The sequence below is a fragment of the Lepidochelys kempii genome, chromosome 10 (genome assembly GCF_965140265.1).
Source record: "Lepidochelys kempii isolate rLepKem1 chromosome 10, rLepKem1.hap2, whole genome shotgun sequence".
Taxonomy (NCBI): Eukaryota; Metazoa; Chordata; order Testudines; family Cheloniidae; genus Lepidochelys; species Lepidochelys kempii.
The window spans coordinates 77,526,950-77,551,930 of record NC_133265.1 but is presented as its reverse complement, the minus strand read 5'-3'; the positions used below and the strand labels follow the sequence as shown (position 1 = coordinate 77,551,930).

Below are 24,981 nucleotides of genomic sequence, written 5' to 3'. Positions count from 1 at the left end.
AGCTACTCCAGGCCATGAGAGCCACAGAAAAGGGCTGGGTTGTTTTTGAGAGTCAGACCCATATTAGAGTCACAGTAGAACAGAAAGCTTTTGGTTTCCATAAAGCTACCGTAAATGTGGTGTTAAGCAAAGACTATTGATTTGTCCTATTGCACGATATTTGAGAAGCTAAGATATGGTAGGAGAACACTGCTCTTTTGAAAAGCAAAATGAGAGGTTGTTGATCTGCAAGAGAAATTCATGCACAAGTGATTATCTAGGTAAATTACAGTTTTCAATGACTGCTCTAGCAATGGTCCTCAAAGAAGCAAATTGTGCATAACACTCCTTTAAAATGGGCTTCTGGCTTTTGAGACCTACTAATAATACTGCTTTCCAAACCAGATACGTACTACTACAACAAATACATTAATGGCCACACATTTAATTTAAAGGGCTCTCAGCGCAGCCTGGACTTTTGTAATCACTGTCAACTGTATGTGCAAAACTGTGCACACGAATAACAAGATTTAGACACCAAAATATCCAATTTGTAGTCACAATCAAGTAGCCAAGTAGCTAAGCAGCTGGCTAAATTTTATCGTTTGTGCATTGTTCAAGTTCTTTTCATTCTTTGAATGTGGAAGGAAAATTTATGGCTTCATTGGGAGAAGATTTTTCTAAAAATGTAGGTCCAGGGGGCTAAATAAATAAATAAATACATACACACATAAATAAATAAAGAAATTGCACTTATAAAGAACCCCTTTGCAGAATTGTAAAATCTACAGTATTATACCCTGGAAAGGTAAACTGAGGCAAAAGACTAGGATTTAACCAAGGTAGCAAGGTGTCAGTGGCAGAGGTGAGAAAACAAAAGGTAATCTTGGGTCAAAGTCCCACACTCTAGCCACTAGATCACAATCCCTCTTACATAGTTAAACCTATAGCGTCCTGTGAATGTCAGTATTAGAATAATCAATTCAGAAAGACGATCTTAAGGACATATTTTTGTATATCGTACATATAATGTATGATAACATTTTACATGACAAAATTAATCATCCTACAAAACACCTTTGGAATTTAAAACAGTAACCTTTCCATTTCGAAACTGAAAACAGAAAGGTAAGGCTTTCAGCCTTAATTTAACAACCAAGACAAGGCTGAGCTACATACATCTTAGGCAGATTGAATTCCAGAGATGCAGAGCGTATTAAACGAAAAGCTCTTGCTCCATAAAACTAGTGGACACATCTTGTGACAGCCAATAAATTTGTCTCAGCATATCTAAAAACGTGTCTAGGAATGTAAGAAATATGAAGGCTAATGATGTCTGCTGGACCAAAACCATAGAATGGCTTATAATACAGATGGAGATTCAACACAGTGTTTGAGCAGCAGCCAATGTAAATCTTGAAAATATGTGAAACGTATCCCCATCCACCCTTCTCAGTATGTAAACTGGCAGCTGTTTACTCTGCCAATTGCAGGGTGTGGAAAGCCCTATCAGGCAATCTAGACAATAATTGCAAGAGTCCAATCACAAATAACTGCTTTAGTCTGCCAGGCAGAAAAATTAATGCAACCTGCTGTATCTCCATCAATGGTGGGCAGGCGTATTGTAACCAGGAAGCTTAGATGGCTCCAAATAGATCGGCTGAAGTATAAAATAACAACCCATTTCCTTACTACTGAGCCAGGGACAATGTAATTGCCTTTGAGAAAAACAGCAGAGCGGGACAAGGAGTCAGGAAGGCATTTAGGATTAAGCAGAAACATTACTGCTTTATCTGTGTTAAGCTTGAGAAAATGTGCTGGCAACCGGGACTGGATAACTGACAGTCCCAGTGACAGCATTGCGAATGCAGCACTTGTCGCAGCATTAAGAACTCCTGAGGGATTTAGAATGAGGAAGGAGTGCGACAGCGGCAGAGTTAGGAAATGACGGGCAAATGTTATGCCGAAAAGGCAATAGGGCTAGGACTTAACTATTAATTCAACAGACAGTCGACAAACAGAAAGAAAAATAGTGGGGAGGAGAAGGAATGGGGAAAGGGATCCAATAACATTGAAGTGAACATGGTCCCCATGTCAAATTCCTAGTGCAACATGGAGGAATATCTAGTGATGAGTTTTATCGTAAGAAATAAACCTTGTCGCGTAAGATGTGCTTTCTTGCGCTCACTGAACTGGGGATTAGATATTTAACTCTTGTTCTCAGGGTTGACGAGATCACCAGCGTTTGAGAGCAATTTGTCCCCAGCGCAATACTAGTGGGAACCTAAAGATTTTCTGCCTTGCTCTGGAGCATGGATCCTCCGTTCGAATCAGATGGTCTGTAGTTCCCGTAAGGCAGTCACTGGTGGAACTCTGAGCTGGTCTACACAGGAGCAGGAGATGTAATGTCCAGCTTGGGCAGACATACTTGCCTTGATCAAGTTAGCACACTAAAAATACCAGCGTAGCAGCTGCTGCTAGTGCCTCGGATATGTACCCGGGGTTTCAGATGGGATTGTCCATGGGGTGACTAGCCTATCTGGCTGCCCATGCTGCTACAGCTACACTGCAATTTTTAGTGCCCTAGCTCAGTCAAAGCCAGCACAGGTATCATAGAATCATAGAATATCAGGGTTGGAAGGGACCTCAGGAGGTCATCTAGTCCAACCCCCTGCTCAAAGCAGGACCAATCCCCAATTTTTGCCCCAGATCCCTAAATGGCCCCCTCAAGGATTGAACTCACCACCCTGGGTTTAGCAGGCCAATGCTCAAACCACTGAGCTATCCCTCCCCCCCGGTATGTCTATCCGCGCTGGAAATTACACCTCCAGTGCCAGTGTGGACATAAGTGCCAACGCCATGGGTACTATGGGGCTCACGCGCCCACAGAAAAAAAATAGAAGGTGTTCAGCCCCCACCTGCCACAGCTGTTTGGTGGGGCCGTTGATCAGTTGTTTGGAGGCTAGCGGGAGGGACTCAGGGGAGGGCAGAAATCAGTGAGCAGGGGTCTCAAGGGAGAGGGTGGGGCAGGGGTGGGAATGGGCGGAGCAAGGGCAGGGCCTTAGGAGAAGAGGCAGAATGGGGGCAGGGCTTCAGGACAGAGCAGGGGTGGAGCACCCACCCAGAAAAATAAAAGTCAGCACCTGCGAGCGTGGACATAGCCTTTGTCTTTGCTATCTTTGACTATAGCTAGTTGACATAGTCCAATACTTTCTGATGGTGAGACAAGTTCCTTCATTATGACAGCTACCTATAGTGAGACAAGTTGGGCGAAGCAGCATCTCTTTTTGGACCAACTTCTGTTGGTGGATGGTGCAAACTTTCAGGTCCATACAGAGCTTTTCTTCAGGCCTGTGTAGCTCAAAAGCTTGTCCCTTCCATTAACAGAAGTTGGTTCAAGAGAAGGATATTACGTCACCTGCCTTGACTCTCTCATATCCTGGGACACACAAAGCTACAACAAGTCTGCAAACAACTATGGAAGCTTCCTCCAGCGACATGGCTGGCTAATATTCCCGACCTAAATAACCATTTGCTCTCGCCCTGGCTTAGTCATCACCAGTGACCATTACTAAGGCTGCGTTTATGTCATGGAATCCGACCTCCAGAGGCCTCCCTGATATTTTCTGCTTCAGCCTCTGAGACCACGGGACTGGAGCTGGCAGCCAGCGGGGCCCCAGCAGGTTCCAGTGACAGGCGACAGCCTCCTCATGGGGGCCCTCCTCAGGGTTCCAGTGACGGGTGCAGGAGGAAACCATGGAGCCGCAGCAGCAAAAGTCACAGACAGGTCACAGCTTCCATGAATTTTTGTTCCTTGCCCGTGACCTGTCTGTGACTTTTACTAAAAATCTTAGTACTTTACTAAAAATCTTAGCCTTAATCATTACCAACGTACCTGTTATTGGCTACTGGTAGTGCAATTTCAAACTTGGCCAGGAACTGGAAATACTGTTCTTCTGTTTGTTCAGTAAACCCTGTCCCAACTAACAACATCCTGAAATCCTCTGCTTTGATCAATCCATTCTTAACAACAGACTTTGAGCTCTTAATATTAAATATTCTCTGAAGGCATTCTGATAACCAGACTGGATCAAGGAAATAGAGGTTTCTCAGTCCATGGCTGGTGTCTGGGAAATGCAGCAACGTTCCTGTTTCTATAAGGAAACTGATGGCTGTAAAAAAACCAGAAGAGCAAGATAGCAGTGTTATATAACAATACTACAGACAGCAGATTAGAAGAAAGCCTTGATCACTTCATCCAGACAAGGAACAGACCCGAAAACATGCCAGCATGTAGTCAACAACCAGCATATAGCATTTACATGCAGAGGCTATAGCTAACGAGATCTCATTTCTTGCAACACAGCTGCAAATACATCTTTATTGTTTGCAAGATACAAGCTTTCAGACTACACTGAACTCTTCTTCAGATCTCTGCCCCTGCCCCAACTCAGATCTTGATCCTGTTGTTCTCATGGGTGCAGCGTTCCCCACTGGTGGGAATACTGCTTGGGTGAGGATTGCAGGACTGGTCCTTCATACTTGAAACTCAAGACAGGTTTAATAAAACATGTCCATGTTAATTTCTGCAGGACTGGTTGAGAACGTGTCACAGCATGTGGGCAGACAAAGAGATGGTGCTTTAAACTAGCAGCATGCACAATACAGCATATTCTAAACTGGCAGCAGACTGATTCTCACTTGGAGAAGAATGCTCTTTTTAATGACAGTAGGTGGAATGTGACTTGATTTTAGAGCCCTGGAGACCTCCTGGAGACACCGATTCCACTACCCATGATTGTTACCAATCACCTGAATAGAGATCTGCACAGACTCAGAATCTTTTACAGTAACGATCTGAACAGCAGCTACTTTCATTCTCATAATATTTATAAATCCCAATGAACGTTAACTTCCAAGCAATTATGGGCTCCCGAGACATACCAGCTTGCAAGTCCTCATAGTCTTTGATATCATTTCCAGGGGTTTGCTCTACGATTTGCTCTATTTGTTTGTCTGTTAGATACTGCACGTCATCATTTTGACTCCTTTTCTGTTGTTCTGCTAGGACAGCTTCTTGGAGACTAAGGTAACTTCTTGGTATCTGTAAGTCACATAAGAAAAATAGCACAACCAATTCCAAACAACAATCACACTACTCAGCAGTTGGGTTCAAAAACATGTTTGAGAAAGCAAGCTTATGAATTTGTTTGTTTTCCAAAATCAAATAACTTACAATATTTGTGTTTGCTTGTTTTGTTGTTGGTTTATGGCTGCTGATACATTGAAAACATAAAACAAAAAATTACCCAGGTTCGCTACAATTTTCATTAGAAAAAATAAATACTTACCAATCTCGCTGCAAGCTTCTGCGAGCAAATAAAGCTGCCAACATCCTTCATGTTGCAAGTGACTTGAAATATCAGCTGGCGGAGCCCATCAAGGCCTTCTAGGGTCTTACACGATAGCTCACTGCAAACAAAAACCAGGGGGAAGGATTGTGAGACGTTAATACAGGTTATGATTCTTCCTTTAGGGCCTGTCTACTCTGCATGTCAGCTGACTCGAGCTCAGGCGATGGGATTGTAATATTGATGTCTAGATGCTTGGGCTCAGGCTGGAGTCCGAGCTCTGGGACCCTGAGAGACGGGAGGGTCCCAGAGCTGGGGCTTCAGCCCAAACCTGAACGTCTACACAGCAATTTTACAGCCCCACAGCCCAAGTGCAAGTTAGCTGACACATGCCAGCTGCAGGTGTTTAACTGAAGTGTAGACGGACCCACTATTTCTTTATCTGTTATTTGGAATTTCTAATTTCCAGTGCCGGAATAAATGAGGTGGGATGGGAGCAGGGTGCTCTCAATGAGGGTCCTTGGCTTGGGGAAAACATACCAAGAAATGTGAGAAAAAGACACATTGGTCCAGATCCTGGCCCTCCCAGTGCCATCTATTGTGCATTGTTCAGGGACACAGAGCTCCCTCCCTCGGGGGAATGGCACGGTGGCACAAAATCAATGTATCCAGCGCTCCACCATCCAATCTCCAGCCCCTGCATCGGCAATGCTCTGGGATGAGCCGGGAGTATGAGATGTCAGCAGTCCATAGGCGACCGTTCTTGTCCAACTGGTTCAGCCAGCCTCAGGTTCAGGGAGTTAGAATGGTGGCTCACAGCTGCCTTTCCCCCACCCTGGATCCTGCACAAATTGCAGCTGGCTGGACCCCCTTTATGCTGGGTCCTTACAAGCTGGCCTTCTCCATCTCTCTTACACCTAGGAAATGCTTGTCTCCCTATCATGCTATTCCTGGCCTCCTTGTTTGCTGCACAGGAGCACTCCTCTTCTGATTTTCCCCATAAAGACTCTTTCTTATGGATTCCACATATGGTGGGGAGGGAGGGAAAGGGAAGAAATTTGTTTTAAAGGAAAATCCTGTATTTTAAACCCTGGCCATTGAGTGGTGGGGGGCAGGGGGATGGAGGAAAGTATGCGCTCACACACCCGGGCTGAGCTGAATGAATGGCCTATAAGAGTGCTTTTGTCTCACCCACACAAAGGCATTCTGCAACTACTCTGGCTGTCCCCGAGTAGTGCTCGGGGGAGCCGTGTTCCTGCCAGCTCCAGGTGAATGATGGTGAATGAATTAAATTGTTTGGGGTGGGGGTAGGGGGAAGGAAGTGGGCATAGCGTCTCCAGCTAAGCGGAAATGAATGAGGAAAGTTGGACAGGAGACTGGAGGCTGACAGGAGCTGAGAGCAGACTGTGCTGGGGAGAGTCTGAGCAAGAATATTAATTAGAGTTCAGGGTCAGGGTGAAGGGAGTTCCCTTTAGAGAGAGAGGTCCGGGCAGGCTGCTTTATAGTGGCAAAAGAGTGGCTGTAATGAGAGTGAGTAGGAAATGATGGTACCAGGGTAAATTCGGTGATATGCTGCGAGTGCAGCCAGCACTGTATGCAGGGTAGGCCCAGGTAAAAGCTGGACTCACAAGTGTGTATCCTGGACCTAGTTTTAGTGCAGCTAGGAAATACAGTGCCTATTGCACGCTGATAAAAGAAGCCGCCCTGACTGTGAGCGTGAAAACTCTGTCTGAGCGGGAGCTAGGCCATACACCAAGCGTCGGGTGGCTTTCCTGACGTTGGGAAGGATACCAGGAGGCTGGGAAGCTCAGTGCAGGGTCTGTTTACCAGATGCAGAATGTCCCGGCAGAGATCTTCACACTGACAGTGTGTGCAGAGCGTGAGCGGCTGGTGCAGCAGAATACCCCATTTCCCAGCTATGGGAATTCAACATCAGCTTCTGGGCCTAGTCAACTGTTCCCACCGGAGATATCAGGAATTTCCAGCTGTTAGGGATCAGTGACAAGTTGCTGCTGTCTCAGCATAGTGCTCAGCAATCGCACACGCTGGGAAACGTAAGTCCTCTGTTCAATTTCCCAGCCCGAGGATTCTGCGTTCCCCAAGTGCACTCTCACACCACGCAGACGTGAGCAAGTTGGGCTGAACTCCATGACCTGGTTATATAATGAGCAGTCGCTGACTCTTTGGCCTTTCTAAAATAAAAAATGATGTAGACCGTAAGCCCTTTGGGGCAGGAACCAGCTTTTGTTCTGGGTTTGTACAGCACCTAGCACAATGACCAGGAATCCTAGTTGCTATGAGAATGCAACGAATGTGTAGTTATAGTCTTGTAAAGTTATAAAGGCATTTATCTTGCAAATATTACAAATCCCATTAGTATATTGCTAATTGGCAGTAATAATACTTAGATTTTATAGAACAGTTGCCATCTTTATCTTTAAAGTGTTTGCAACATTAATCACTCAATGGATACAACTCCCCTGTGAGTTAGTTAATAAAATTTATCCTTATTTTACTTAGAAGGAAAATGAGATGCAATGAAGGCAGGGTAAGTGATTTGCCCAAGGTCACAGCTGTGATTAGAACTCAGTTCCTGCCTCTTTGACCCATGTTGAGACCACTATAGCATGCTGTACTTTTCTCTCTAATTATACCAGAAAAAATCCAATATACAGAAGAAGTACAAAGCTAATGAGTTTTTAGACCTATTGTTGCCAAGGAAACATACAATTTACAAAAGCTACTTACATTTAGGGGCCATAAAGTATAACCCACTGATTGATACACAGCGATATGAAGAGATATGGTACTTACTGTAAGTGCTTGAATGTGATATCTGGAAAGCCAGTAGCTCTTGATCCAGAAGGAGAGCGACAAAGAGCCAGGACATATGCTCTAAGAGTTGCTATCCTCTCAACGCGAAATTTAGTTTCAATAAGGTCAAGGTGTGTTCCTACCACTAACACGACAGAATTCGGGGCTTTGGCCTGAAAGGAAAAACATGGACCCTGATTTGCCCCAGACTATGTAATGTACGGAACTGACAAGTGATCAGAAGTCAAGGAATACATTTCACCAAACTCAATGGGATCGCTTAGACTTTAGTAGAGAAGAGTCAGAACCAAACCCCTGGATCCAAACAACTTTGAACTTCAGGGAAATTCGGATCTAGAATCAAACTGTGCGGCTAGCTCAGGGTACGTCCACGCTACACATATGGGTATCCGCTGTCAAGCAGAAATACCAGAGCTGCCTTTACTCTAGCTAGCTCAGTGACGTTGCAACAGAACAATCTTCAGCACAGGCTTTACAAGCCCCCTGGAATTCTGGGTAATTATGTGCGTGCCGCAACAGTTTCACTGCTCCGATACCTGAACTAGCTCGATTAAAGCTAACGTGGAAACGGCTGCACAAGCTACAGTCACACCCCCGGGTTCCCGTGTAACCACACTCTCTGTTATGGTATTAACTCAATCTCCAGATCCAAACACCTCTGAACGCTGAATCTCAACCCTGTAGCTCGGACCTATCTTTATGCATGGGAATGGAATTCAGCCACAGAGAGCACTGGAGACCTACGTATCTGAACTAAAAAATGTTAAAACAGAACCTGTCTGGGCCAGAAGAATAGAATAAGTGCGACTAACCAGCACAAGATAGAAACTGCTTAGAAATCCCCTCAAACCAAACTGTGACTAGGCACTAATGAGTATTTGCAGCTTTGTCTTAGTCTGAATTTACAAATCAGCTTTTGTTTCACTCTCTGATGTGCAGAGATGATGAATTTAAACCATTAAATGTACTGACCTATCTATGGTACAATGGCAATTTATATCCCAAGAACAACATAAAATTCACAGATAGATGAGCTTCTAAGAGAGGTTCTAAATGAAGGTAAAGCATCCCCGTTGATGGGCAGAAATACGACTAAAAAAATCCCACAACCCGAAGGGACCTCTTACCTCAATGTTCAGCAGCCAGAACTGAAGGTTTGCAACAGCCTCTTCCCCTAGTGCCAGGTTCCATACAACTACATACAATGCTTTGTCTGTGAAGAAACACTGATTGACTGTCGACATGCTTGCTGGGCCCCCGATATCCCAGACATTGAATTCCACGGAATCAATCTACTTAGACAAAGAGAAGTGGTCATATAAAACAGCTACAGGACGTCATGGGACGATAACAGCTGAAGTCTAAACTGAGGCCTAGGTGTCTGCATATTGTATGCCATTAGAACGGTATCGATGTTGCAATTGTGCCTCAAGGAAATCAAAATCAACAAGCAATTATTAAATGTGGCTGCCACTTGCACGCGGGAAATGGGAACGAATCACTTCCTGCTAAGACTATAGGTGCACTGCTGATACTGGTAAATCTCCAGCTAATGCTCCAGCACAAACGAAAGACTGATTCTGAGCCATGTAATTCACTGGCTCAGGAATAAGCACGGTTTCCAGACCTGACTGTGGTATATTTGATAGACTTGCTAAAGCTAGTTAGCCAAAAAGTGAATCATAGAGAGCTGGGGTACAGGGAAGCCCCCTGCAGAAACCATTTTCATTCCACAGAAGGTATGTCTACACCTTGAGCTGGACAGGTAAACTGTGGTCGAGCTACTGAGCCAAAAACAGAGCAGCTGCAGCAGGGCCTAGCTGCCTTGAGCACAGTCCTGTCCAAGACCGCTAGGCACATACTTGGGCGACCAGACCCTCCTACCACTGCCGCTACATTTCTATTTTTAGCATGGTATGTCTCCTTGAGCTGGAATTCACATCTCCAGCTCGAAATGTAGATGTATCCTTAGTCCCGATTCCCATCAAGGCTGAGTTTACCTTGCACAAGGGCAGGATCTGTCTAGATACTTTGGCGTTCAAAGCTTCTCATGCCACTGATTAACACCTGCTGGATGTCATTAGAAACCCTGATGCCAGGTGCAATGTAATGCCACAGGTGGGCCAAAAGAGCACTCTCAAATTCAGGCTGCTGTGAATTTGATAGGAAGTTTTAAAGTACTGCATATGATTCTGCCCCCTACAGCTTGGAGTCTATCTATGGTGCTTATAAACCCCCATCAGTGTAGTATCTCAGTATCTTTTATGCATTTATCCGTACAAGCCCGGGGCAATGGATTCCTCCTAAAAGTGGGGGGCCCCGAGGCCCCGCCCCCTCTGTGGTCCACATCCGCCGCGCCTCTTCCCCCCGAAGCCCCGTCCAAGGCAGAAGCCAGAGCCAGGCCAGGGAGCCCGGGCCCCTTCCCCTGCCCCGGATGCGGGAGCCCGAGAACCGCCCTGTGTCCCCGCCTCCTCTGATGCAACTGAAGGAGAAGGCTCATTTCCACTGTCCTGTGGTGGAATTCAGTGTTAGTAAAGGCAGAGTCTTATGGCCACATAGGGCCTGATACTGATCTCATATTGGGGTAAATCAGGAATGATTCCACTCGAGATAACAGAGTTACACCATTGTAAGTGAGGTGAGAACCAGACCCTTTGGTCATTGTTTATAGGATTCTAGTCCTTTGCAGGTCAGGCAATAACTTTGTCAGAATATTAAATTCCACTTTAAAGGCCTAAGACTTGAAACTAGATTTTCCTGATCAGTGAAGTGTTGCCTGGAGGCTGCATTCTGCAGAAATGCAGGAGACAACTTGGTTAATCGAAGGGTGCTCCATGGATGCTAATCCTTGAAAGGTTTGTATCTCCAGGGCTCTCTGTTCAATACAAACATCTCCATGTTCTTTCACTAGGCTGTGACTCACTGCACCCAACTTAGAAAGAATGGAAAAGAAACACCCCCGCTTTAAGGAAAAGTTCCATGGAACCAAATAGAAAATGTTTACATTCCTATAGCGGATGTGAACCCTACAGAATTCATCCCTGCTTTACAATTCTATACGTTAGTTCAATTAGCCATAAAATATCATTCTCCATTAAATTCCATAGGATTGTACCGTAAATTCGGTTACGTTTCTGTAGGATCCTACTGGTCTCATCCCAATTAAACTCTATAGGGCTTTATCATAAAGGCCTGGCAGAAATGTCTTTCCCTTTTCCACCAATCTAAAAAATGTTTTGCAGCATCTGTTTGCTATTGGAATTTTTCTTTTTAAACTGTCCCCTTTTCTCTTCCACAGGAGCTTGCCTCACAGAGCCAGATTTAATCTTTCATATGGTGAGCATCTATTTAAAACATGGCATAAGGTTTGCCAAAAATGGGGAGGGCTCAGTGTCTTGAAACAAACAGTTTAGGGGGAAAAGCTCTTGGCCAGCTGAAGATTTGAACACAGTTGTTCTGCTGTAGTCCTGAATTTGGTGCTATAGCCACAGGTTATAAGGCAGTATTTGGTCTCCCCAGGCTCTCTCTGCCCAAGAGGGTTCCTTCTTGTCAATACATTACCTAGCAAAGCAGGCCTTATGCCTATGACCACTCATTTCTCTTCCAAATCCTTATTTTCCACTTGGAAGCTGGCCAAGTAGGGCCATTGATTTCAACCAGTTCCCTGAGTCAGATTTTCAAAGATAACTAGCTACCTAAGATGCAGACGGGCACCTAATGGGATTTGCAAACATGCCTACATGAGTTACGTTCCTAACACCCACTGAAATCAAAGGCAGTTAGATGACTCTCTTAGATGCACTTGGTTTTAAGGGGAGTTAGGAGCCCACATACCTTTGTGGATCTGGGCCTTAGTGCCCAGAATAAAATGATGAAGGGTTGTCAGAACTAGGCATGTTTAGTAGAAAGGGAAGATGTGAGAAATGACTAGTGATTAACGCAGGCAATGCTTAATTTGTGCCAGGGCTTGCCAGAGCTGAGCCCGGCACCTCTAGGCTTGGCAGTTCATAGCCCCGGCATCTCCAAGCTTGCTGTATCAGTTACGAATGTAAAAAAAATTGCTTGAGCCCTGCCATGTCTTTCATTACAAATTAAGCACTGAATAAAGGATGTTTTAAAGAGGGCAGAGACTACCAAGCAAAGAGTGAACCAGAAGAAAGAGCTTTAGGCTGTAATAAGAAAAACATTTTTAACTACAGTGTAGGAATGTAGACAACTGGACAATGAAGCAAGCTGACAAAGGGAATGGTGAATCACAAGAGTAAATTAACACCATCTACAAGGTCTGGTTTAGGGTAATGAAGTCAGTCTACTACTGTTTTAAGGGGCAGACTACATGACGCACTGGAGATCCTTCCTGCTCCAAACCATTCTACACTAGCAAACTATCTCTGACCATTATTCACCTTGGCTTTGAGTCCAGCTGGTTTCTGAAGCTCCCATTTTGTTGTCCGTATGGTGGCATCACTGTGCATCATCTGTGGGGCTTTCCCTGTCTGCAAGATCTCTATAAGTGTTGACTTTCCCTGCCGTGGAGGACCGACAATAATCATCTTCATCAGCTTGCATTTCTCTGCTTTGCGCAGCTGTGCCCGCAAGTATGCTAATATTGTTTTAGGGCCTATTGGAAAAAAGGGTGAACATATCCTGTGGTTAGCAATGTGCAGCAGGGCACATTTAAAATCTAGTGCAGCAGGTATGCCGGTAGTAGAAGTATTTTCACGGCAGTTTCTCTGTTGATTGAAAGGGCTCAGCGAATAAACAAAAGGAATGAAATTCCTAATGGACAGACCTGATCCCACCAAAAAGTCAACACAGCAAGAGGCTACAGTGAGTCAGTGTAAAGAGAAAAAAATACTTTCATTTTCACTCTTCAAAAGCTCAAAGGAAACATAAAACACTAATGCAGCATTGGCAAATACTCAGTACATTCTTATACTTTCATGTTTCTACTTAAAACGAGGTTTAGACCACAGCACTTGATTTAAGAAAAATTAGGGTTTTTTAAATAAAAGACTACGCTGTTATAATTGGTCAAAAACATGACAGCTTACACCATCACGTTACTCTGCAATGTTTTGGGCCATTACTGAAAAATGCTTTAGAAGGGCTGTCAAAGTATTATAAACTATTTGCAGTCCTATAAAATCCACCACAAAAGTTCTCTGGCATAATATACTGCCAACAAAAGGTTGCATTTACAGGTCATTTTTCTGACGTAAAAATCTTTCGTAAACGGAGCCAATAGTTGGCGTTTTGCACTGAGGGCTGAACAGTGGCGCAACCAGAATTTTCCCAAGGTGGGGGTCTGGAACCAGAAGTGGTGGAGGAGGCCGCATTAGGAGATGGTTCACAGCGTTCTGGGAAATGGGGAGCCAGCTGCACGGTGTCTTAGGAGCCAAAGCCCCAGGAAGAGATGCAGCCCCCACTTCAGGCCATGTTGGTGGCTGAGAGATTCAATTGCTACTTCTTCCCCATCTCCAAGGACTGGCCCTGGGTGAGGCAGATCAACCGGGGTCTCTCAGCCTTTCCCCTGCCACCAAAGAAATCGGAACCAGCCCAGATCTCTTCCTGCCTCCCCTCCCCTCTCCTCCCCTCTCCTCCCCTCAGAGAGACTCGGACCTCTCTCTGTGTCCCCTCCCCTTCCACGGGAGAGACTGGAAGATACTGTGTGGTAGCATCCATGGCCAAGAGAGGGCCTGGACCCCTGTTGTGTCCTGGGGTTGACTTTGCACTGTGTGGGAAGTTCCCTATGCAATTCCTTTTAACATTCCCTATGCAGATATAGTTCTTTCATGTCCAAGATGATAAAAAAAAAAGTAATTCTGATGCTCTGTTCAAAGAGATGAATTTATTAAAATACGTGTAGAATACAGACTTACCCTCTTTTATGATCTCTGCAGGAATGTTGCTGATATTTAGTTCCTCAACATCCAGCTGCCAAAGATTAGCCAGCTGTCCAAGTTCTGGAGGGAGCTCTCGGATACCAGGGTTACTGTTGGAAAATAAATCAATCTACCAACAACCAGGCTTTGTAAGTACGTAGCTACTGTTAGGGGCTCCCATATTACACAATTCTGTCTTCACAAAGATCTGCCCCTCTCTTCCATTAACATTTTCATAATACTCAGCACTTCCATAGTGATTTCCATCTTCAAAGTGCTTGGTAAAATTTAATTAACCCCCACAGCACCCCTGTAAGGCAGGTGAGTATTATCATCTCCAGTTTGTAGATGAGGAAGCTTGGGCAGAATGGTTAAAGCTCAAGGCTACAGAAGGAGACAGTAGAGAGTCAGGATTAGCATTCAGGCCAGCAGCATCCAGTTCTCTGCTCCGCCCATTACAACCACTGTCCTTACTCTAGAGTTTAAAGTTTAAAATCTCCAGCCTAATTACACAAATCTATGGGCCCAATCCTATGAGCTGCTGAGTGTCTTCAACTCCCTCTGACTTTACATGTGCTCATCGCCTCGACTCTATGGCTACGTCTACATTTGGAGATTGGGCTGAAGCAGACATGCTTGTGCTAGCTTTCCCCGGACTAGAGCATTAAACATAGTGGTGTAAATGCAGTAGCAACGGCAGCAGCAAACAGTGGCAAGGCTGAGTATGTACCCACGGGGTCTGGGTGGGGTTGTACTGGGGGGTGGCTCGCTGCTGCCCGAGTTACCATGTCTACACTAGTATTTGTAGCATGCTCGCTCAATGAGAGCTAGCATGAGTCTATCAAACGGATCTGGGCATCACACCCCCGGCTTGTAGCGTAGATGTAGTCTCAGACAGAAGGTTGGTCGTCAAAGCAGCAGAGTAATAATGTGGCTTTTCATGGCATGTACTTACTTCCCTAAATAAAGCTCTGTTAGACCCTTCAGAAGGCAAATGGATTGTGGGACGGTGTCTAGCTTATTGTCATTTACATACAGGATTTCCAGAGAGTCACTCAGGAATGCCGGAAACTCCAAGAAGGGACCTGAAACAACACGAGAGAAAATAAATGCTGAGATGAAAGCAAACAGAACATGCCACAAGGCTCTAGACCAATAACCGTTGGTCTTTAACATTTCAGCAAGGTCATTAGGTAATTGAATTAGTTACCATGAAGCAATACATGCAAAGCAAGTGACCACCAACAGAAACAATGGTAATAAAGCATCCAGGCCCAGATTACGGTTTTTACAATCACAGCACTGTTGGATTTTGCCCTCGTGTAGAGGTGCAAACCCCCAGCAGTGAACTGAGACCTTCTACCTGTGGAGCACTGAGGCAGACCGAATGTCTCCACAGTCACTGATGGGAATGTGTCTAGAAGAACATTTAATTTTTCTTTTTTGGTGGAGTAGCATGTGTTTCCTCATTGGACAGCGTCTGCTCTGAGATGCATCACGGTCCGAGCAATGACATCCATGCCCAATCCAGGCCCATAACTTGCACGCAAGGAGCACAAGCACTGGGAAGTTTGTTCCCTGCACTCTCACAAGAGCAGCCAAAATGTGGCCATAATACTCTCTGATAACTACATGTGAATAACTCAACAAGAGTTCAGGGTGAGCAGAGAATCAGGTCAATTTATGGAATTAACCCTGCACAGAGGGGGAGCTAGCGAGCCGCAGGATCTGACAGTGACTACAGTGGGCAGATGAGTCAATGTAGGCCCTCACCACAGGCAACAATAAAGCTAAGATTTACTCAAGGGCCCCAGATGGAGGCATAGAAGAAGCTGCATTGATCTGGAATGATGCTGCACAAAGAGCCATTTCAGACTGTCAACCAGTGAATGACAGAATGATATGAGCAAGATTTCAGAAACGCTATATAAAAATGACCATCATTCAATGCTACGTCCCAACAAGAGAATTCAATGATGACAATAAGGATACTTTTTATAACGGTCTTCAGAAGCTCATCAGCAAGTCCCACATGATGATATTTTTATTGTTATGGGTGATATAAATGCTGTGGTGGGGAGAGACAATCATGACACGACAGACATAAAGGGCACAGGTGAAACCGGCTCACTTAACAGGGAACACTTGCTTGAATTATGTCAACTGAACCATCTTATTGTTAGAGGGATACTCCTTCATCATACACCACCATAAAACAATGTGGTTCTCACCTGATGGCAAAAATCATATGAATAAAGTTCTGATCGTCACCTCAAGACATCCAAGTATACAGAAGGGCAGATGTAGGCAGTGATCATCAACTAACTGTGCATTGCCACAGTGAAAATGAAATTGAGGAAAGTACCAGTAAAGTGAATCACAAGAAAAATTAACGTCTTTAAATTTGAGGATGAACACTCCTCCAACACTCCTGGGTTCAGTTCACTCATTTTTTGACTTGTTATGAATTTAATCTTTTTAGTGTTTATTGCTCCTCTTCAGTATGGATGAATGGAACTAATCTAGCTATAGACAGACAGATTCAGTCCATCCTGGACACACAGGAGTAACTACCAAAAATAGCAGCAATGCTCCCAATTCATTTCCTAACCCTAGATAGAAAAGAGTGTGTTATGTTAGAAGCAGGCTCGAAGTGTTTATGAATTGTAATTATTTATTCATGAATTATGTATGACTTTTCTGGCTTGGGTCTGGATTTTCTGTTAAAAGAATTCCCATCCTAAAAATATTTTTGGATGGGTAAACTACACAAATGCAACCACATACATATGCAAGAAGTTTATTCTGAGTTTTATCAACCTAGTGTACTGAGTATCCGTAAATCATCCTCTGTAAATAATTTCCTAGACATAAGTAAACAGTTTACTTGGTAAAACTATATTAAATATAGGGAGCTTTTTGTACGAAACTGATGCATTCTGACTCCTGTCTTCACTAAATGTCCTTTAAACTCCTGGTCATGTCCTCTGGTCTCACCAAGCTGCACTTGGGACAGGAGGAGAAGCTGGGAGACAAAGGTGATTTTACTCCATCTTTGTGGCTGTCCAGTCCTGGCGCCAGCCAGGGAGCTGGTTTGGCCCCTGGCCCAAGTTTAGTCACACCCAGATACCCACGTATCAAAGGGGACATTCTAGCTAGGGACTGTCAGAGAGCCATGGCGCTCAGGCCATACCCCCTTTCACTAGGTCCCATCCCCTTTTCTAGGGGAAGGGGTTGTTATGAAGACTGGGCTGGCTCTGCATTGCTGGCTCTGCATTGCTTGGGGATTCTCATTGCACAAGGAATCCCCAGGGAGCTGGTTAAACTAGCTTTATGTCCCTTTGCACGGCCAGAGCAGCATAAGGAGCTATGGCAGGGCTGAAGGTCTGGCCCTCTGAATCTCCATCTTCTTGTTATAACATTCATGTTTCTTATTTCAACATAACACACACCAATCCTTTTTGCTGAGACCCTTCCCCATTTGCAGCTGATTGCTGGATCGACATCACCTAGCCCATACTGACAAATGCACCTCTTATCCCCTTGCTCCATGACCTGACGAAAGTGCCTCCTTCTCTCCTTTTGTCTCTCCTTCTCAGCTCCTCTTTTCACATTATTCGACAACAGGAGGCACAGAAGATGGGCATTAACTGGAATAGCCGGAGGATTTGAGTGGGGTGGGGTTGGTAGTAAGGCCAGGACAGATCTTTGGCTCAAAGCATCCCTGGGGTTAGTCCTCCGTTCACGCCCCCGGCCCCCAGCTGTTGTAATAGCTTTACAGAGAGGATATGATGCCCCTGATGCTGACAAACTCTTTAGAACAAAGGTTCAGGGTCATATTCCCACATGTTCTACACTCGGGATTGATGTCACAGCGTTTATCTTTCTAGGTAAATCCTGCTATTTCTCTTTTCATTTGTAACTAGTTAAAGAAAATCTTACGCACAACAGAGATTTATTTTCTTCATATGAACACACACATTACTTGCTGGACAGCAGCTTCTACCTCCACGGAGAGGAAACTTTGCAAGTTTCATGGTTCCTTAGAATTTAAGGCCAGAAAGAATCATTAGATCCCCCAGTCTGACCTCCTTTGTATCACAAGCCTTTAAATTTCACCCAGTTAATTGGGCTCAATACAGTTAACCCTGTATTGAGCCCAATAACTTGGGTTTGAACAAAGCATTTCAGTCCTCGTGACTCTTGTGTGCCACAGGCAGAGAACAAGAGAAATCATAAGAACGGCCATACTGGGTCAGACCAAAGGTCCCTCTAGCCCAGTATCCTGTCTTCTGACAGTGGCCAATGCCAGGTGCCCCAGAGGAAATGAACAGAACAGGTAATCATCAAGTGATTCATCCCCTGTGGCCCATTCCCAGCTTCTAGCAAACAGAGGCTAGGGACATCATCCCTGCCCATCCTGGCTAATAGCCATTGATGTACCTACTCTCCATTAACTTATCTAGTTCTTTTTTGAACCCTGTTCTAGTCTTGGCCTTCACAACATCCTCTGGCAAAGAGTTCCACAGATTGACTGTGCACTGTGTGAAGAAATACTTTCTTTTGTTTGTTTTAAACCTGCTGCCTATTAATTTCATTTGGTGACCCCTAGTTATTGTGTTATGAGAAGGAGTAAACAGCACTTCCTTATTTAATTTCTCTACACCAGTCATGATTTTATAGACCTCAGTCATATCCCCTCTTAGTTGTCTCTTTCCCAAGCTGAAAAGTCTCAGCCTTATTAATCTCTTCTTATACGGAAGCCGTTTCATACCCATAATCATTTCTGTTGCCCTTTTCTGAACCCTTTCCAATTCCAGTATATCTTTTTTGAGATGGGTCGACCACATCTGCACACACTATTCAATATGTGGGCGTACCATGGATTTATATAGAGGCAACATGATATTTTCTGTCTTATTATCTATACCCTTCTTAATGATTCCCAGCATTCTGTTCACTTTTTTGACTGCCGCTGCACATTGAATGGATGATTTCAGAGAACTATCCACAATGACTCCAAGATCTCTTTCTTGAGTGGTAACAGCTAATTTAGACTCCATCATTTTATATATGTAGTTGGGACTATGTTTTCCAATGCCTGAGGCCGCTGCAATGGCTGGCTATTGATTAGGTGAGGTGTGCCTGGATGATCTCAGCAGATGATCCATGCTCCATGCTGTAGAGGAAAGCAAAAAACACTCAAGATCCCTGCAAATCTGACCTGGGGGGAAATTCCCTCCTGACCCCAAATCTAGAGATCAGTTTGACCCAGAGGATTTGAGCAAGACCTAGCAGCCAGGCATCTAGGAAGAGGATTCTCTCTGTGACCTCAGATCCATCTGTCAGGTGTCCTATCTCCAGCTGTGGCCAATCCCTGATGCTTCAGAGCAAGGCAAAACTACTCCCAGAATATATCTGACCAATGGTGCCCCAGGGGAAAAGCTCCTTCCTGACCCCTGTAGCCAACCAGCTAAAGCCCTGAAGCATGAGATTTTATTATAGTCTTTGTCTTAATGCAGATTTGCAAGGGTCATGGGTGTGTTGGGGGTAATGCTTCTGCTTTGTCCATGACCCATGAAGGAAGGGGAAAAATAGAGGGATTCATTCATAGTGCAGTGAGGTGAGACTATATGGTTAGTGGACTATTCTCATCAGGATGTCCAGGGCAATGTTAACGGTCACCACAAAACCTGAATTTTATTCCGTTCTGTGCAATTCCCCAGGGACACTGTTAAATGCACTGTCAGGAAGGTACTCCCAAGGAAGAATGCAGCACATAAAAGATCAGAGTGGCCTAAAATAAAAACAAACAAACAAAAAGAAAAGCAAAGCAAATTAATTCCACAGAGATTAGGGATCAGTGTGGATATCTTCAAATGGTCTTTTGACTTTTATGGGATTTCACAGGTGGTAATCCAGAAAATCTCCTGCCAGACCTTTAGCAATCATCAAAGCGGCAAAGGGCAAAACCTACCTTGCAAGTTCAGCGACATAGCTGTATTGCCCTTGGGATCATCTAATTATTGGTTCATTTCCCCATCTCAGTGAACTAACGGGCACACTAGCTAGAGTGACTAGCTTTTCAAAACATGTACTCCCAACAGAAATACAATGCATCCGATGCAGTGAGCTGTAGCTCACGAAAGCTCACGCTCAAATAAATTGGTTCGTCTCTAAGGTGCCACAAGTCCTCCTTTTCTTTTTGCGGATACAGACTAACACGGCTGCTACTCTGCATCAAGCACTTTAGTAATTTGGACAAAGAGAGGGACTGATAGTTCAGGGAGAGAAGCAGGTTTCACCCACTAGCCATTTGGGAAGAGGGGATAGACCAGTTCTACAATAATCTGTACGTTAAAAGCATTTCCCGTCTTATTTTCATGTCACTGCACTACTGACCACTCATCTGCCAGACTCCAGGAGGATCCCTGCACCCTTGGAATTCACTTGGCGCAATTGACCATCTCCTTCCCAGGAGACATACCACACACCATACCTGCCTCTGTACCTGCACGCACTCGGTTTCTTGTGGTAAAAAAGGAAATCCGCTTTGTTTTAAACCCCTCCTCGCTCCTGTGGACGAAACAAAATGCACAAAGTGATGCTTGAGAAAGACAAAGCCACGCTGGGGGGACATTCACATGAACCCGTACTGTTATGGGCCCACCCTTTGGGACCTCAGCACCTTGTAGGATTTGGACCTCTGCAAGGCTTCACAATGTCAGAGTACAGCCTTTGCTGGTTCCCATTCCCATGAATGTGGAAGAGGAGTCCGAGCCACACAGTTCAGCAGCAGTTCTGAACACCACCAAAACTCAGAACCGTCTGGACCCAAGGGTTTTGGTTCAGACTCATCTCTGTCATTCAGCACATTAGCCTAGCTCTGGGGCATCGTGTTGATTCCATTTGGGAAATGCACACTTGACTGCGTTCTCTTTACTGCTATCAAGGCTTAGGAGATTGTCAAATAGCAAATTGAGAGACTCTGGAGAATAGCCTTTCCCTGTTACAGTTAGTACTGTGACATGGTGACCCACGAATGCTATTGTGGAGGCGGGCCGAGACATTTCTAGAGCATTTATACATCCTTCTTTATTGACATGGACCATGCAGACTAGTGGCAGGGCAAATCATAATGAATCTAGCAGAGCTGCTGGGCATACATCCAGATGATATACATGCAAGCTGGATGCGCTGACAGTCACCGCTGGAGAAGGGAACAGACCAGCAAGTCTGCCTATCAAACGTCCTTATAATGTTTTCTAAATGGAAAAAATATCACTCCGAATTTTTCTTTTCTTTTCTTTTCTAAATCACCAAAGTCATTAGTCTGGCTATGGGCTAATGGCCTGTTACATTTTAATGAAAAAAAAACAAACCCAAAGATTATTAACATTTTTCAAAACACGTACTCCCAACAGAAGTACAAAAGTTTAAGCCCAGACAAAATGCTTATGGTTAAGATATGCTCCCCACAAATAAGTACTTGCATTGGTAAACCACTCAGAGTGAAGCGTGTTCTACATTTTATTACCACTAATAATTATTCACTCATGATATAATGTCATGTGCTATATCCAAAGGAACTATGGGTAATATTTCTTCAATGCCATGGGTGTACAAGACACTTTGGAGATGCAAAAGAAGATGTGGTCCATGCTGTACGGATAACTATATGTTATATAGAGGGAATTAATTCAGCGAGTCTGTCAAAGCATTGTCACTTTCTACCACATGTAAGGGATCGGTTTTGTTATTAATTTTTAATCTTTAGTTTAAATTTTAGCTCTGACACAAACTAAAAGGAACACTTACTTCCCAAGCTGATTCTTAGAAAGATCCAGTGATTTAAGTTGCCTGCAAGTCCACTTATCTTGAGAAGGCAACGAAACTAACTGATTTCCCAAAAGCTTCAGTGACACCAGCGCCTGAAAGAGGAATAGGCTGCACTTACAAGAAGCAATCCATTAAACAAGCAGAAAGAGGTTTGTTAAGTACAGCTCCTTAAATCACAGGAAAACTAAGAAAGCACTTCTTATTTAACAAAGAGACTAGCTTCCTAGGATATAAACATTCCCCTCCTTAACTCTCTCCAATACACACATTTAGTGCATCTCCTTTTAGCCCAACACAATTACTGAAAGATTCAACTATAAATTCCAAACGTCAGCTTTGGTGTTAATGAAACAGTCCCATGTAGATAAGAGATATGTTTTATATGGATACTATGCCATATGTTTGTCATAGGTGTTGCATATGTGTGTGGATTAAGATATGAGTGGGCCCTCTCCTACTAATTCATATTTCAGATTATATATTCTCTTGTATAAATCCAAAATGTAAAATGTGAGCTACCTATACAGTAGAATCTGCATATATTTTTGTTACATGTGGTTTAGATTATTAAAAGTAGATTTGCATTTCCTTTCACCATTTACACTATTGGTTTACTCTTTACTTGTACTCAGTTTCATTTGCTTGCTTTCATGTATTAAGTAGCACCACGGAGATAGGGTGAAATTCCAAATACCACCTCCCTCCTAAAAAGTTAATTGAAATTTACAAAAAATTGATTTATGCCAGATTTTGTAAATCTCCCCACTCTCCCACCTTGCTTTACAAATAAATTTGAAGCTAAAACCATTTGATGGTGTCCCTTTAATAAAACAAGAGTAGATTTTCATTGAAGAGATGTTCTCAAGGTAGTAAGGCAACAGGACAATACCCAAAAGGCACTATAAAGTGCTTTTAAAAGCTGGAAAAGAAGATAGTTTTTGAAATGTGTCAGCATTAGATGGAAAATTGGGGATGAGGGGTTCCCCCATGAGAAATTTCAACTTTTGATTAAAAAATGTTTTGGCCTAAAATTGAAACTTTTGGGATTTTTGGCCACAATGTTTTTGTTTTTTCAGCAAGTCAATGTTTTCCAAGAAAATATTCATTTTGTCAAAGATCCAATTATCCATAGGAAAACAGCTTTTGACTGAAAATTTAATCGAGTCCTAGTCAATACATCCCCTGATGTGATCTGAGATAAGCAGAATTCTAACCTAGAAATGCCAAATTCTTTCTAGCATAACTCCACTGAAGTTAGTGTAATATACCCAAAGTCAATGGAGTTGTGCCAGCAGAGAATTTTAGACACCATTTATGTTCCATATGCCATTAAGGTTTAGTGTAAATGGTGGGTACCCCTTAAGAGGTTGTGCTGGCATGGTGTGGCAAGTACTTAATCAAGCCACAATAACACTGTCTCAGAAAGTGAGATTGTTCCTCTGCGATGAGGTCAAATAGAAGAATAAGAAATCGGAGTGGGACCAGGGTAGCCGCCTATCATCAGGTGAGTAGGTTGGTATTTAATGTGTAACTTGCACAGTGCCAGGACAGGGGCACAACAAAGCTTTGACATAATGCTAGAAAAGTAACAAATATAGATAACTGTGAAATATTAGAGAAGGCCATTGGAAGGGAACTGGTGAAGGAACATGCTGAGTCAATTTAAATGCTGGAATTGAACGACACCAGAGACTTCCAGAGAAGTATAAACAAATTAACCATACAGCCTTCCCCCTACTCCACCCCCACATTTTGTCAAAATCATTGCTCATTTGGAATCAACCTCAGTTTGACAAGAAGAATCTGCCTCCACCCAATACTTTGTGCCAAGTTCCCTGCAGGTATCACCACAGATTTCCAGAATCGTGACTGTCCACTGGCAAAGTTTCAGGGGGATGGGGCGCTGTCAGGAGCAAGAAATGGACCATAGTAGGTAACTTCCTTCTCTTTTCTGCCACAACACACAATAAGGGAACTGTCATATAATTTAAAACAGAGTGGAAAAAGCTACTGTCACTTACTTATGACAGGGGCTGCATGAGTCAACCTGTAAGGGATCTGGAAAACATGACAGGACTGCTTTGTATATGTCCCTCAGAGAAAATTTCCTGGTCTTTCTCCAGGAGTTATCAACTTCTCTAGAGACGTGAGCCATGACTTGGAAAAGTACCAGCTTCTTTGGAAAAGGATAATGGGCTCTACAGCAAAGCTGAAAAGGACCTTGTGTAGGAACATCTGTGCTGCACAAGGGATCATAGAACATGAGCTGGTTTAGCTTCCCCTTCTCTTGCCACATCTGAACAATGACATATCTAAATCATATTCTTTACCGTGGACCAGGTCCTGACTTTAGACCCAGCACTGACCAAAGGGTGATGGGTGGACTACAACATTCCAGCAGCAGCATTATACCAGAGATGCTCCTCTGAGACACACTTCTTCCTTGCTCCATGGGCTTGGGATAGTAATTTACTGCTGGCCAGTGAGCATGTACGCACATGCGGGCTGGCATCAAAGTTCTGTCCATTTTCCACCCCTCGCCACCTATATAAACCTAGAGAGGGTGCAAGTGGGTGAGTAGTCTCATTTGCTCCAATGCACCCACATCCAAGATGAAGGTTTATTGTTCTTATTTCCTCCGATTCCCTTAGGCACACATGTAATCACATCTCAGTCTAGCTCTGGGTAACTTGGGTGAGTCGGCACTTTTTAATGTTATCTGATTAGGACTAAAGAAACAGAGATGTGAGCTGGAGGTACCTAGGATGCCCAAGTGCCTGCCAAAGTATGCCAGCTTCTAAATCACACAGCCCAGTGGAGAATTTATCCAACTCCACTTAGACATGCTGCCCTGGGAGCTATCACATCATGCACAAATCCAGCCTTCCATACACAAAAACTACAGTGTAGGATGAAATGTGACCCTGGAGCACCATCTAGTGTCCAGCATTTGCTGTGTCGACTGAATCTCTCCCATTTGTATTTTTACTATCTTCAGAGAAAAAAAAGTGATGTTAAAGTCAAGTAAAGTAAAAGTGATGTTAAAGTCAATAGCACATAGATTTCATCCTTCCGGAGATGTGCCAGGATAG

The 24,981-nt window shown here is 43.9% G+C and overlaps 1 protein-coding gene across 5 annotated transcripts in view; it reads right to left on the bottom strand.

The window, feature by feature from the left end:
- The window catches only part of LRRK1 (leucine rich repeat kinase 1), a 109,721-nt gene that overhangs the window by 32,223 nt on the left and 52,517 nt on the right, over nt 1-24,981 (bottom strand). For 4 of the 5 annotated variants that reach the window (XM_073304295.1, XM_073304297.1, XM_073304296.1 and 1 more), the window contains 10 exons: nt 21,869-21,981; nt 20,550-20,626; nt 15,006-15,135; nt 14,048-14,160; nt 12,572-12,786; nt 9,293-9,457; nt 8,145-8,317; nt 5,331-5,451; nt 4,924-5,083; nt 3,875-4,151 (listed from right to left, as the gene is read on the bottom strand). In XM_073304295.1, coding sequence (XP_073160396.1) covers nt 3,875-4,151; nt 4,924-5,083; nt 5,331-5,451; nt 8,145-8,317; nt 9,293-9,457; nt 12,572-12,786; nt 14,048-14,160; nt 15,006-15,135; nt 20,550-20,626; nt 21,869-21,981 — 1,544 coding nt within the window. The remainder of the gene's footprint in view (nt 1-3,874; nt 4,152-4,923; nt 5,084-5,330; nt 5,452-8,144; nt 8,318-9,292; nt 9,458-12,571; nt 12,787-14,047; nt 14,161-15,005; nt 15,136-20,549; nt 20,627-21,868; nt 21,982-24,981) is intronic. The other variant, XM_073304299.1, reaches the window with a different exon arrangement.